The sequence below is a fragment of the Oryzias latipes genome, chromosome 23 (genome assembly GCF_053564925.1).
Source record: "Oryzias latipes strain Hd-rR chromosome 23, Olatipes_Hd-rR_3.1".
NCBI classification, from domain to species: domain Eukaryota; kingdom Metazoa; phylum Chordata; class Actinopteri; order Beloniformes; family Adrianichthyidae; genus Oryzias; species Oryzias latipes.
Window position 1 is genome coordinate 2,564,559 of NC_136259.1, and position 14,800 is coordinate 2,579,358.

At 40.6% G+C, this 14,800-nt stretch overlaps 1 protein-coding gene across 2 annotated transcripts in view; it reads right to left on the reverse strand.

The window, feature by feature from the left end:
* rerg (RAS-like, estrogen-regulated, growth inhibitor) overlaps positions 1–14,800 on the reverse strand; it is a 72,452-nt gene that overhangs the window by 43,323 nt on the left and 14,329 nt on the right. For both annotated transcript variants that reach the window (XM_011490862.4, XM_011490863.4), the window contains exon 2: positions 11,855–12,009. In XM_011490862.4, coding sequence (XP_011489164.1) covers positions 11,855–11,915 — 61 coding nt within the window. In that variant the 5' untranslated portion in view covers positions 11,916–12,009. The remainder of the gene's footprint in view (positions 1–11,854; positions 12,010–14,800) is intronic.

The window sequence follows — 14,800 nt, forward strand, 5'->3', positions numbered from 1 at the left end:
GCCAATGTAAATGCATGTCAATGTGTATTTCCTCGTTCAAAGCTTTCGCATTCGTGCCTACCTATGCAGGTTTTTAGGACCTTTTTCAGGCTCTACATACAAAACGTGCACCCATTAAACACGTATTGAAAGTAGAGCTTTGACCAGTCAGGGACACTGATTTGGTAGTGATGTATAGATGGCGAATAACTGCGGCTGTCTTTCCTATATTGGAATAGAGCTCTAAAAGAAATAGCCTGAACCATTACACCGCTTTGACATTTCGCTCTTCCAACTGTAGTCACATGCAACATCAGGTAGCGACAGTCCAGTGTGAACACCGTATGCCAAAAATGCGTTCAGCGCATTCCTGAATGCGCGACACATGCCTGGTGTGTATGCAGCATCAGTCTGTTCATGTGTCGGCCTGCCTTTTCTAAGTATTTTCCTCTCGATCTCAGACTTCAGATCTCAGACTGTGGGTGTACTTCAGCCTCCACTGACTTTGGATTTCTGTTGTAGCTTTAAAGTATATATGTTTTATTTACCTGCAAGGAGAAAAAAACCATAACTAGCCAAACCTGACCCGACCAAAGACTGTCCTGGCGCAACTACTACCCTAAAGAGCCCATGGACAGTCAGATTGCTCAAAGAACAAATGGTTTTGTTCATCTATTGGTGGACAAAATGAGTCATGATAAAAGCAATCATCTGGTACCGACATACATATATTGTCTTGACTGTAAGGAAGACTACAAGTGACTTAAAGTCCATCTCCGATCATCTTTTGATCTATTTTCAAAGTGTTCCCAGTGGTCTTTTAATTATGATTATACCATGGTCCGGGTGAATACTCGATTCTGATTGGCTGCTGGGTGTGTATTACAAAGTGATAAACCACGGGATAACAGCACGGTAAAAAAAGAAGTTCTGGTCACCTAGCTTAAATGTTGTGTATCACTGCGCCGGCTTCTATAAAACAACCTTTTGCTTCATCATTTGGACAAAAACAAGCAATAAGAGGTGAACGTTCTCTCTGAACTGATGCTTTATTCAACCCATCAGAAAGATCAGCATATATTATCGCCGAATCTTGACTGCAGCGGTGGTGCGGCGCGACGCGGACTGTTTGTGAGAAAAGCGATCCAAATCGGGGAAAAAAAACAAGAATTAAGGACTTAAAACTGGTTAGTATTCATTGCTTTTGTAAGTGACCATGGTATAAGCGGGTTAATGGCCTTCGAATTGTGCATTATCACTTTTTAACGCACTTCGTGGAAGCAACCGTCCAGCGGAGGATGGTTGCTTCGTCGGCCATTTACCCTTACTTATGCCGTTTTTAGCCAAAATTCAACTATGTCGTTTTCTAGGACATAGTTTCTGCAGAGCGGCAGGAGTTCATTATGAAATCACCTCTGAGTTGTGGCCAGGACTTTTGGCATGACTTTACTGATATCCCATTATTCCCTTCTGCTAGCTTACAGCCCCTCACAGCCCCAGCCTAACATTAGTGCAACAAAAATAGTGATTAATATCGGAGCTATCCAGCCGTTCAGTTTAGATCCAGAGTCCAGACTTCAGCTCTATTTGTCTGCAAGTGGATGCATCAGAATGAAGCAGAGCAGGGAGACTTTGGGCCCATCTCAGATACTGCGTCCCAACGGAGAGCTTTTTATACAAGGGGGGTGGGGTATCTGCTCCAGAAATCAATATTAAAAACAGTTATTTTTACAAACACACTCAAATTGAATCAGCTTTTATTAGGGGAAAGTGTTTCTGGATCTCTTTGTTTTCGAGCTGAGTTTGCGTTAGGGGTTGATGTTTCCTTGAATGAGAATACAATTTATGTCACTTTTTATTCTCTCTGGTATTTCTAAAGTGGAATTGTTAAAACAGATAAATTATTATCTATTTCTCTCCATTCAAAGGCCACGTCTGGATGATTTGATATAATACTGTTGAGTCAGAATTGACAACAGAGCCTGACATCCTGCTTTTGTGCTCAATAAATAAAGCAAATGTGCGGCACAGACGATGGTTGTTGGCGTGGGAGTGGAGGTTTACCAGCGTTCTCCAGTCCGCCGATAACGACAGGGGCCCGACATTCTTCTCTGATTGAACTTCTCGGCTCATTTTCTTCGTTTTTTATTTATTTTTGGTGATGACTTCAGCTCTGACACCCCCACAAGAGACCCAATTTACAATACAAGTTTTCTTTAGATGTATGTAATAGGCCATAAAAGCTCTCCATCATCAAGCCCTCAGGAAAAATTAAAATGAGAGGAGCAACGTCACAAAGATGTATTTAAAAATAGGTTTGACACAAACAAAGTAAGAGTTAAAGTATTGTCCTAAAACTAGAATTAGAATTGTAAATCACTCTTCATACAGTCAATCCACAAAACAAATATTTCCAAAATTAAGGGCACTTAAATTTGGGGATTACGATGATGGAATTTTTTGTTCAAAGTTAAAAAACGATGTGTACCTGCCAAAATACTGAGTTTGTTTAAAAATTAAATTTAATAATTATGATTTTCGGGGTAAAAATTCATTTAAAAACAAAGTGTCAGAACTAATGCAATAAAGAATCGTATTTTTGTTTAGGGGGTCAACATGTGGAATTTATCTAATCTGACAATCTGAAGAATGTAAACTCCATACATCAGTTTAAAAAAATCCATACATTTAAAATACCTTGTGGACTGAGAGACTCTTCTGGTTGTGAATTAATTTGTGAAGTAATTTTTGAGAAGTGTTTTTTTTATTTTATTTCCACATTTTATCAGTTTGTAGGTAGATGTGATGTCTGTAATCAGGGTCGGGGAAATAAGCCTTTTTCTGTGAATTTTGTCCAAAGTTTATGTTGATGTGTTAAGTTTGTGTGTTTAACACAGGGGTCGGCAACCTTTTTTACTCATTGGAAGAAGGTGGCCTGCTGAAGAAATATTCAATATTCTACACATTTTATTATTAGTCTGAACTATCTTTTATTTAGAAAAATCTTTTATTTTGCTAAATCAGTCCAGTACGAAAAAAAACATCAACAAAAGCTGTGTTGGGCGGTTTTTGGCTGGGTTTGGCGGTTTTCAGATGACTTTTCGGCTGGAAATCTGTGACTCTATCTGGCAACACTGGCGCAAGCTCTCAGTCTGTCATCAGCGAGTTGGTCTCTGCCCCGCGGTACGTCAAGTTCCCGGCAGAAGATCGGAGTGTTTATTGAAGCCGCCCCGCATGCCTCTCCCTGTTATCAGCTCTGCAGGTCTCGCCCGATAAATACGAGCTCATTACGAAGCTGTTTTTTTTTTTTTTTTTTTTTTACTTTTTGCAATATTTTATTTTTATTTTCAAGTGTACAAAATCAAACAGGCAAAACAAACAGTTCAGGTGCTCTTTAGACCATTACAAAACACAATGTAAAAATACAAGTAAATAAACAATTGCCAGTTACATTCTATTCAACATTTATTCACAGGCCGTCCAAACAGGACATAAATAGAAGGAAGAAAAATGCAGTCTCAACACAGAGCTAAATAACTTTAACTTTCTGTAAGTGATTTAGAAATGGTGTCCAGAGTTTATTGTGAACATTAATTGAGGCAGTCCTGACATGGTGAATTTTTTCCATGTGGATGAGAGATAGCATGTCAGTGAGCCACACTTTAAAGTATGGAGAAGCCATAGATTTCCACTCTCGCAAAATTTGTCTTTTTGCAGTCATTAACCCAAGTTCTAGTGGTTGTTGCATTACAGTTGGGATAGCTCTAGTACGTACGCAGCCAAAAATGGCGAGCTCTGCATCGGGTGTTATAAAGCAACCATAGGCTTTGGCATACCAGTCAAATATTCTGTTCCAGAAGCCAGCCAATGAGGGACAAGACCAAAAAGCATGAGCCAATGTGCCTTCAGATATTTTACATTTATCACAAATGGGAGTAATTGAAGGATATATTTTGTGCAACCGTACTGTGGAGTAGTGGAGCCGATGGATGATTTTAAATTGTATGAGTTGGTGTCTGCTGTTAACTGAGCACGAGTGAATCTTGGATAAACACTTTTCCCACATAGATTCTGATATTTCTATGCCCAACTCCTCACTCCAAGCATCTTTTATTTTTGTTGATGTCACCCTGGTGCTGCCATCGAATAAATGCACTATTCTAGAAACCAAGTGTCTGGAGCCAGGGGGACTTTTGAAAATGTCATAAAGATCATGTTCAGCTGGAAGATCTTGGAATAATTTAATTTTGGACTGCAAGTAATGTCTAATTTGTAAGTACCTATAGAAGTGTGAATTGGTAATGTTAAAGTTTTGTTTAAGTTGATTAAATGATGCAAATTTTTTATCTATGTATAAATCTTCAAGTTTGGACAAACCCCTCTCATTCCATTCCTGATACAATTTGTCATCCCAAGGAGGCAAGAAAGAGTGATTATGGCATTTTATGGCATTTTTTTATGGCATTATTGGTGACTGAACAGAAATGTCTGGCAAAGAAAGAATGCTTTTAATTTGATTTAAAATGCGCACTGATTGCTTTAGGACAAAACCCAGTTTCCGGAGAGACTCCGCCCTCTCCAGTTTGGAGAAGAGCAGAGCCTGTAAACATGAGAAATCTCTCACTCCCCCGGCCTCCATCTTAACCCACAGCGGAGTGGTGGGACCAATGGTGTCCGGCGATCCCTGCTGCCAGAACATCAATGCTCTGATATTAGCAGCCCAGTAATAGTGTTTGAATTCCGGTAGGCCAAGACCTCCTTCCAACTTGGATTTTTGCAAATGCGACTTTGAGATTCGAGCATTTTTATTATTCCAGATATAAGAAGTGATTATTGAGTCCAACTCTTTAAAGAAGGAGGCTGTGAGGTAAATAGGAAGATTCTGACACAAATACAAGAATCTAGGCAGAGAAACCATTTTTATGGAGTTTATTCGGCCGATCATGGTTAAGGGAAGGGTCTTCCAAGAGTCAATATTCTGCTTTAATTTTGATAAAAATTTTGTGAAATTCAAGGTAAAGATTAATTTTGGGTCTTTAGGAATAGTCAGGCCCAGGTAAGTGAAATGGTCATAGGTTATTTTAAAAGTAGCGTTTTGAATAGAATTTGGCGGATAAGTTTTAGATAAAGGCATTAATTCACTTTTAGTCCAATTTATTGTGTACCCTGAAATTTTTCCGAAGGTTGTTATCAAATCAATAAGAAGGGGCACAGACTCCTCAGCATTGCGCAAGTATAACAATACATCGTCTGCATAAAAGCTAATAACAGTTTCTGCTCCTCCAACCACAAGGCCATGGATATATGGATGTGCTCTTATTTTAACAGCAAGAGGTTCCAAAGCTAAGGCGAACAGGGCAGGAGAAAGAGGGCAGCCCTGTTGGACAGAACGCTGTAACGGAAATGGTGATGATCTCTCCCCATTAGTCAGGATTGAGCACAACGGACCTGCATATATTAGTTCCACCCAAGATATAAACGTTTCACCAAACCCAAACCTTCGCAGTGATTCAAACAGGTAAAGCCATTCAACCTGGTCGAAGGCTTTATGCGCATCAAGACTCAAAACCGCAGCTTCATCAGAGCCATTGTGGTCGGCATAGATGGTGTTCAGAAGACGCCTAACATTGGAAAAGGAAAGTCTGCCAGGGATGAATCCTGTCTGGTCAGGGTGGATAATAGAAGTCAAATACGTGTTTAATCTGGTTGCTAAAATTTTGGTAATTACCTTCCGATCAAAGTTTTGGAGAGCAATGGGTCTGTAATTCGCTGGATCGGCCTCGTCTCTGTCTTTCTTCAAGATTAAGGAGATGTTGGCTTCATACAGAGTTGTGGGTAATTTACCTCTGCGTTTGGAATCGCATATCATCCTAAGCATGAGAGGAGCAAGATCATCACAGAATTTTTTGTAAAACTCTGAGCCAAAGCCGTCAGGGCCTGAAGCCTTGCCTGATGGAAATGACTTGATGGCTGCAATCACTTCATGCAGTGTGAAGTCGGAGTCAAGATGACGCCTTGCAGCATCAGTTAACCTGGGCAAATGAAGAAAGCCAAAGAAATCATCTATGTCACGCTGTGATAAGTTCTGACTAGAAGAGTAAAGTTCGTGATAAAACTCTTTGAAACGATTATTAATTTCTAGCGGGTTTGTTAGAAGAGTGCCATTTTTATTTTTTATTTTATGAACAGCTCTCGATGCCTGCATTCCTTTAAGTTGTTGTGCTAGGAGCTTATTGGGCTTATTTCCTATCTCAAAATGTTTTTGCCTCAGTCTCAATAATGTATTATTGATTTGACCACTCATGATTACATTGTATTCATATTTAAGTTTCAGCATGTCTCTGTAGTCAGAGGGGGATTTAGAAGTTTGATATGTTCTTTCTAGAATAGAAAGGGCAATTTTAATTTCAGAAAGCCTTTTATTTTTTTCCTTTTTGAGAGCTGAGGTATAAGAAATAATGTCACCACGTATAACAACTTTCAGTGTTTCCCACAGCGCTGAGTCAGACACCTCCCCATTATCATTAATTTCAATAAATTCTTTAAGTTTAAAAGCAATATGTTTACTAAAATGTTCATCGCTAAGAAGGGTGGGGTTGAAGCGCCAGGAATATTTTTGTTTAGGTAGATTTAGGGACAGTGATATAGACACAGGGCTGTGATCTGATATCAAAATGTTATGGTATTTAGAATTTGTGATTTGTGAAATAAGGTTAGAGCTGGTTAAAAAATAATCTATCCGACTATAAGATTTGTGCACACTGGAAAAGAAAGAATAATCTTTATCTGTGGGATGTTGAATTCTCCAAATATCTACTAAATTTCTATTTTTCATGAGATTGTGTAAAACCCGCAGTGATACACTTTCTGGAGGAGGGCGCGAGGATAGACGGTCAAGGAAAGGATCTAAGTAGCAGTTCCAATCTCCTTATATTATTATGTTTGAGTCACTTTCATCTGGCAATAAGTCAAAAACTTTCCTGAAAAATGTTGGATCATCCGTGTTCGGGCCGTACACATTTAAGAAGGTTAATGGAAAGGAATCTATCAGGCCTGAGATCATCACAAATCTGCCCTGTGGATCAGTTTTCACAGATGATAATTGAAAAGGGACGTTTTTCCTAAATAATATGGCTACTCCTCGGGCATGTGATGTAAAAGATGACTGGTATACCTGAGACACCCAGTTACACTTCAAAATATGCTGCATTGTACCTTTAATATGGGTTTCCTGGAGAAAAATTATATCCGCATGAAGAGATTTCAAATGTTTGAATACTTTCCCCCTTTTTACTATTGAACCAAGCCCTCTAACATTCCAGGACACCATCTGTAATTCTCTGTTTCCTACATGCACGTTACTTTGTGATCTATGCATTCTGATGAGGACAATGAGAAAAGAATGACTGACATGAGGTGTAATATGCTTAACAGTCTAGTCAAAACTGGCAGTAATGAGACATAAAGAGAAAATAATGCAATTTTTGCACCTGAACCATAGAACAAGAAAAAAACAAAACAAACCCTCCCCCCTCCCCAATGAATGCGTCCTGAACTTGACGCATAACATTCCCCTTTCACTAAACCAGGAGCTGCCGGACAAATAGTAAGAGCGGGAAACACCCACCACCATGGTATCATATTAAAATAAAAGTATTTACACACCACCAACATAGAATAAATATCCGCATTAATTGTCGATCAGTTTTACACCTGCCAGACTGACATATCAGTGCGCATAGCGCATTTAGAAAGTAACTCCACAAACTTGTTCAGTCAAACTGTGGAGCAAAGCAGAGACCTTACTGTCTCACAGGTGACTTGCGTTTCTTTGCGCAGCGCGCTGCCTCCTCTGCGTTGTTGAAGATAGAGGGCGCCTGTCCATCATTCCAGTACACATGGAGCTTTGCAGGATACCGCAACACGTGTTTAATCCCATCACTGCGCAGGGCTCGCATCACATCTCCAAAAGCACGGCGTTGATCCATAACTTCGCTGGTGTACTCAGGATAGATGTGAATCTTGCTCCCTTTGTACTCACAGCCTCTTTGAATCCTGCAGCAACGCAGGATCAGCTCCTTCTCCTGAAAGTGATGAACTCGGGCCAGGATGGTGCGTGGCTTAGCTCCCGCAGCAGGTTTTGGTTGCAAAGAGCGATGTGCGCGGTCCATCTTCACTGGATGTGGGAAATTATCTTTTCCCAGTAGTTCTGGGATAAGTCTGGAAACAAACTCCGTAATCTTGCCTTCTTCCGCACCTTCCGGTATGCCGACAATTTTAATGTTGTTCCTGCGAGAACGTGCTTCCAGGTCATGCAGTTTGGTTTATAGCTGATGTGTGTACTCCGTTAGACCCGTACACTTGGCTTCCAATGCTTCCAGCCTCTCATCCAGCGCGCTCGTCGCATGTTCCTGGTTTTCCAGGCGAGCTTTTATGTCCGCTTGTTCCAAGTGAATGGACTGAAACCTGGACTCCAGAGCATCAAACCGCTCATCAATTTTCCCGAGTATGGTGGTGGCCATCTCCCGACACATCTCTTTGCACAAAGCATAGCTTTTGTCTTCACGGGGGTCGGCCGCTGTCTTGGCAGAGGACTCGCTTGAAATGCTAGTGTTAGCATTAGCACCGCTAGCCGCGTTGCTAACATATCCCTCGAGGGTTCCCGTCTTGTTCAAAGGTTTCACTTTCGGCGGCATTGCAAGAAAAAAAAATACCGCAATGGGAAGCGGTGCGTCTACTTACAAAAATATCGAAAAGTAGAAAAAGTTTAAGGTGGTGTATAATGAAAAAGTTCGAGTTTCGGTGGAGAGCCGTGGAAAACGCGTTTACATCTTACAGCTGCGCACTAGCGCCCCCCTTACGAAGCTGTTTTTTACGTGGCTCGCGCTTCGTGCGGAGCCAGCAGATGAACAAACTAAAATAAAATTTAATTATTATAAAATACTCATTATTTTCCAAAGTCACAGGGAGCCACAACAGAAGGATGAAAGAGCCACATGTGGCTCCAGTGCCATGGGTTGCTGACCCCTGGTTTAACATAACCAAAATAAATGTCTCTCTCACAATTAAAAAGGTAAACACTGGTATTTCACATCACGTACGTTACTTCAGGGTCTTCACATGGACTTCTGCTGTGCTGTCAATCATTCTCCAGCTGTGTTTTCTGATTAAGCGTTCAAATCCTGTATTGAGCATCACGTGGCTAAGACTTTACACCAGAGTTCAGCAGCCCTGATCATGACTCCCCCTCTCCATGCTTGATATCTGCTATAGATTGCTCATTCAGGCCCAAGCAACATTTGAAACTCAAATGCTCTCATTCTAATCTGGGGAAAAATCTCCAGAGTTTATTGGGTTTTAACTATACAGCTGCTGACCCCATTTTTAAATGCATTAACCTGACAGCCTTTAGAAATAACAATAAAGAATAAAAAGTCAACAACCAGCAAACCGAGGAAAGAATCAACTAAACACGCAAGAGGTAAAAAAAACACCTCCAGCTGCAGTTTTGCAAAGCAACGGACATTTCTGTACAACTAACAGCTCTTTTTTTTATTTGTTATAGCAGATTTTTTATAAATAACACCTGGATGAAGGTAGATTTTAATGCATCTCAAGACCCTCTCCATTCATCTTTTGATCTATTTTCATAGCGGACCCAGTGGTAGTTCAATAGAAATTCCCCTCCGAGTTGTGGGCGGGACTACACCTGCCCTCCCTTCCCCTTCCTGTTGCTGAGAGCTCTCTGTTTACACGCTCTTCCTCTAGCTTACAGCCCCTCACACCCCAAGTGAACACTACGACGAGGGAAACAAAGACATCCATGGGTCTATAAGTGGATGCCGCCGGATGGGGCGGGGCAGGGAATTCCCAAACACGCTCTTCTTCAGAAAACTTTTTGAGTCATAACAATTTTCAAAAAGAAATACTCAGAAATGCAATTTTGAGCCTAATTTTCTTTATATGTGTCCTTCATGATGACAAAAAATGAAACAAGAACACTGGTTTATTGGAGTAGCTCTTTAAAGTCTAAATGGTGGCCAGCTATAGAGAGTTTAGATAAACAGATGTTGGTCAAATCCTCAGCAGTAAAAGGAATTTTTCAGCCACAAAGCAGAAAGCAAAAACAAATGTACTGTAGTTTCGTGTAAACTTTGCTTGTCCTCTAAAGTTACTGACATGAATTTGACTTTTGACATGTCAGAGGTTTTCAGTTGCAACCTGGTCAGCAGGTGTTTTAGAGGGAGGAGGGTATAAATCGGTTGGATTTGGTCTGGCATGACTTTTGCTCAGCATCCAGAATAAGAACAGCCGTTTTAAAGAGGTTCTTTTATTTGCAGAAATTCAATAATAACAGCTAATAACAGTAAATAACAGAGACTTAGCTGACTCTATCAACTCTAAACATTTATATCGTATTGGATATGAGGATTTCTGAGACCTTTATCTCATTAACTTTAATTAAAAACCCATTGTATGCCACCTAATCCATGTTGTCGGCCCGGTAATTCATAATCATTCCACTAGGGGCAGAAGAAGAGTTTTTCCTGCTCATATCAAAACGGCTGCTTTCATGAAATCCCAAAGGTGCTTTTGGCGGAAAAATGTTGTACTAATTCCAAAATCTATTGTTTTTTTCTTTAAATGACGACTTGCAAGAAGTGTTAGCCGTGTTAGTGTTTTACAATACCAAACCAAACATTTTGTTTTTTGAGTTGTTTGCCTCTCAAAATCCATTCAACAGCAGTAAACAGCCAGAATTAATTCCTTTTCTATAGAAGGCGCATTGTGGTTTTTGGGAAAATAAGGCTTTCATGTGTGCGGAAAATACAGCAAGTTCTTTCTTCTTCCCTTCTTTCCTTTTCCGTCCGCTCCAACACCAACGATTTTCAAACATGATTAGAATTAATAAAGTTTGGCCTCAATTACAAAAGGGGTTTATTCAGATATACCTCTGGTTTGTCTGAAGATTAATAACCCCTCTTGTTAAAGTAAAATATGTCCAACACAAGAGGCCCTCAGCTCTCATCTGCCTGCCCAGCTGTTGGACAGGACAAGTTTAAAAAATAAAATAAAATAAAATAAAATACAGCAGTTATAAATTAAATATTGAGTTTTTCACAACAGTTTTGGGTTTGACTGGCTTCTGAATAAAGAAAGAGGTAATTTGCATAAAAAGTTACGACAGTGTCTTAAGAAGACTTGCACATTTCTGGGGACAAAGTGGACGGCAGCAGGAGGCAAACGTTGGTCATAACCACAAACTTCCTCAGTTGTTTGGATCTTAAATCCCTTCAAGTCTTAAACAGGAATCCAGACTTTTCTGTCTGACCTCTTGAACCTCGCTGTCATGTTTTACAGCCTCGCTCCTTTCAAGGGTATAAGCTCCTCAGTCATGTTGTTTTTCAGTACAGCACTTGGCGTGACCTCCTCTGACACTTTAATCACCACCTTTGACATGTAAGAGATCCCAAACCAGCCATTTTTTCTTTTTGGAGTGTTTGACCTGTCAGTTTATCTTCGTCGCTGACGGGAAGCAAACGCTCAGGAGAAGGGCACGGACTGTCAGCCGAATCCGAGCCGCTGCTTTCGCTCATGAAGGAATGCCGAGACTGAGTGAAAGCGATTCCTCTGACTTATCTAGACCTGAGGCAACCACCTCCTCCCCCGGAGTCTCGGTTTGTCTGGAGTACGACAGGAATTCACGGTAAACACCAAACTGATGACAGTCGGGAATAAACGCACTGTAGCAACAGCGACAGATAGCAGAACTGCTTTAAGTCCTTCCAAGCGTTTGGGAAATGAGCACTTTCACTACCAAAGCGTAGCTGTCATTCTTTCGGCGTGATGATGAAAGCGGAGACGTGTGGTTTACCTGACTTTCCGACCCCCGCCCTGCCGAAAACAGCCAGCTTCACCTCGGGGCTTTTGGCCATGGCGGCAGCTGCGACCCGCGGAGCTCGGTGAGCCAATCAGGGAGCTCAGACGTCAGCCGACCATCCTCTCATCCATGCAGGAGGAAGATTCCATCTGAGGAGACAAACAGACACACATGCAGCTGCCTTCTTAGTCTCTCATCCACAAATGATTAAGCACAGGCATATCTGGGGAAATGATCCCCACTTTATTGCATTTTGAAGAAACAGATGTGAAGTTTGATATGAAGTTGTTTTAGGAAATGTTTAAGAAAGCAAACTTTAGAAAGTTGCTAAGCAGTCACATACCATCATACTCCCTCCTTTGTGCTTCTGGCAATAATTGAGTCATTCCTGACTATTGCTAGACCAAACAATGAATTTAGTCAGCAATGTAAACGTAAATCTGGCAGCTGTTCATCAGGCTTCTTTTTGTGATTGCTAGTTATGTAAAATTGTATTCGTTTGTGTTAAGTTTTTTGTTCGGTCATCGTTTAGATTCTAGTGTTTTCCTTTTTTTGGTTTTTTTAAACTTACAGTGAATTTATATAGAAGTATATATATAGAAGCTAAAGTTGTTGTACTTCACAGATAGAAACTGAAAGCAGCAGGTAGAGACCCTGGAGAAGACGCAGGACGAGCTGGAGAGACTGAGCCCATCAGCTGACCTGGGAACACGTCTGTATTCCACCAGAGAAGCTAAAGGAAATGACAGAAAATGGATGGATGGATGAAAAAGGGCCTAAAATTACAACCCATAGTCTGTACTGTACTGTTGATGGCCATACTGTTGGGGTGGCCGTGATGTAGCGGTAGGGCGGTCGACCCATGATCGTAAGATTGCAGGTTCGATTCCCGCCTTGCACTCCCATGACGTTGGCGCCAGTGTTTGGCAGCGGAGCCGCCACCAGTGTGTGAATGTGTGTGTGACTGTAAAGCCCTTTGGGCCTTGTAGGTAGAAAAGCGCTATATACAGTGCAAGTAAATGCCATTTACCAAAAAATTTCTTTATCACTCATGCTGGAGATAGTAACTGTGCTCCAGTACAGGACATGTCGACGTTTACTTCAGTAGGCCTGCAGGAAGGCAAAGCATTCTGGGAATGGAGCCAAAGCAACAGAAACCAAACAAACTGAGTTTTGCCAACAAAATTCATAGTTTGCACCTTCTGCTATTGTTGTCTGATTATACTGGTGCTCTGTGAAGTACCTCGCAGGAACAAAGACCACAAATCTATCAGGCTCCACTTTACAAACTGAAAAGATTGCCTGTATTTTTCATTTCCTGTCATTCTTCCAAAGTGCATGAAGGATATAGCAGGAAATTAAAGAAGATAGAAGACAAAGAGATCAAAGCATGGAGCGATGCAACCACTTGTCAAACTGATCCACCAACAAGAGCGAGCCGGTTTGATGAGTAAACGAACCGCTGGGAAGTTTTCCTGTCGGATAATAAATTTAAACTCTCCATCTTCACACTCTGTCTTTTATCTTGGCTTCTCCTGCAAGTTCAACAACAAAACAAACGGAGACAGAGAGTCTTTTTGAAATCCACACCAAGATGACCCTGTAGTTCATTTTCTGAATAGACACCAGAAGTTCAGCTCCAGCTGATAGCAATGCTGTCTGAGATAACACAGCAGAGACAGTCTTCACTACAACTACATGGGAAGATGCAACAAATGCAACCAACTGGTTTGACTGATAGATTAAAGACCAGCAGAGAAACAAAAATCTGTTTAAGGTTCAACCATTGACTGTAGATGAGAACTGGACTGATGTTTGATGTCATCCATAGAAAATGGCTTACTTTCGGCTTCAGTGTAATGAAGGGAATTCAGTTGCTATGGGACACCGTCATGTTGGAACCAGACAACATCAGTAAGCAGTGATTAGTCTGAGTCAACATTTCCTTGGCAACCACTCTCGCCAATCAGGAGTGAGCCTGTTGGAAGTCCGCACCCCTACCACTTATAAGCTGGCTACAAAAAAATCTGTCAAAACAACATTTCAAAGGTTTAATGTGAAACCACATACTTCTATTGAGGCAACTTATTGGTCGGTTTATAACTTGAATAACTTGAACTACAGAAAAAATACAACCAAAATGATGATTATCAAGAATATGTTAAATAAAGGTAACAGAGCAAGAATGGTTATTCTGACCAATAGAATGACTGAATGACTACTATTTATTTCTCTATAGAAGTGTATTGGATTTTGGCTTCTTGGAACCATCTGGTACTTCCTGTTTGAAAGGCCAGGGGGGAGGGGTCACTCAGTACAGTATATAGATTCAACAAACTCACTTGCAAAGTACCTGATGACATCCATGGGATAAAAAACACCAGAGTGGTAGGCTTGATCAGGCAGTGCCATCCATCAATCTTTGAATGGTTAGGAAACAATTCATAAACAATTTCTCTCAGACTTTTCAGTTGGAGATTTCTCAGGAAATAAAAGCATTAACCAGTCAATTACCCAAAAATGCTGATATATGAAACTCAAAGCAACAAATCTGAAACTATAAGCTTCAGAAAGAACACAAATGTAAGCTTTATGTTAAGGCAGTTTACATCAGAGTACATTTTCTTTTTAGAGGTATTGGAAGCCTGTTCTCCTTGAACAAAGAGTAGTTTACATTTACAGAGTTGCATCTGAACAAATGTCTGCAGGTGTGAATGTAGGATGATGTCAGGTGACAGATTGGTTTCCATTGAGGCAGTTGAAAGCCATTTTTTAAGGTATGTGATTGTTGTCATCTCACTAGGATATGATATCAACCTGGCCGTTCCAAATGAAGGGAAATGGGTGAGCAATAGAATAGAATAGAATAGAATAGAATAGAATAGAATAGAATAGAATAGAATAGAATATCCACAGTAAAATCTACAGAAAGAATCATAA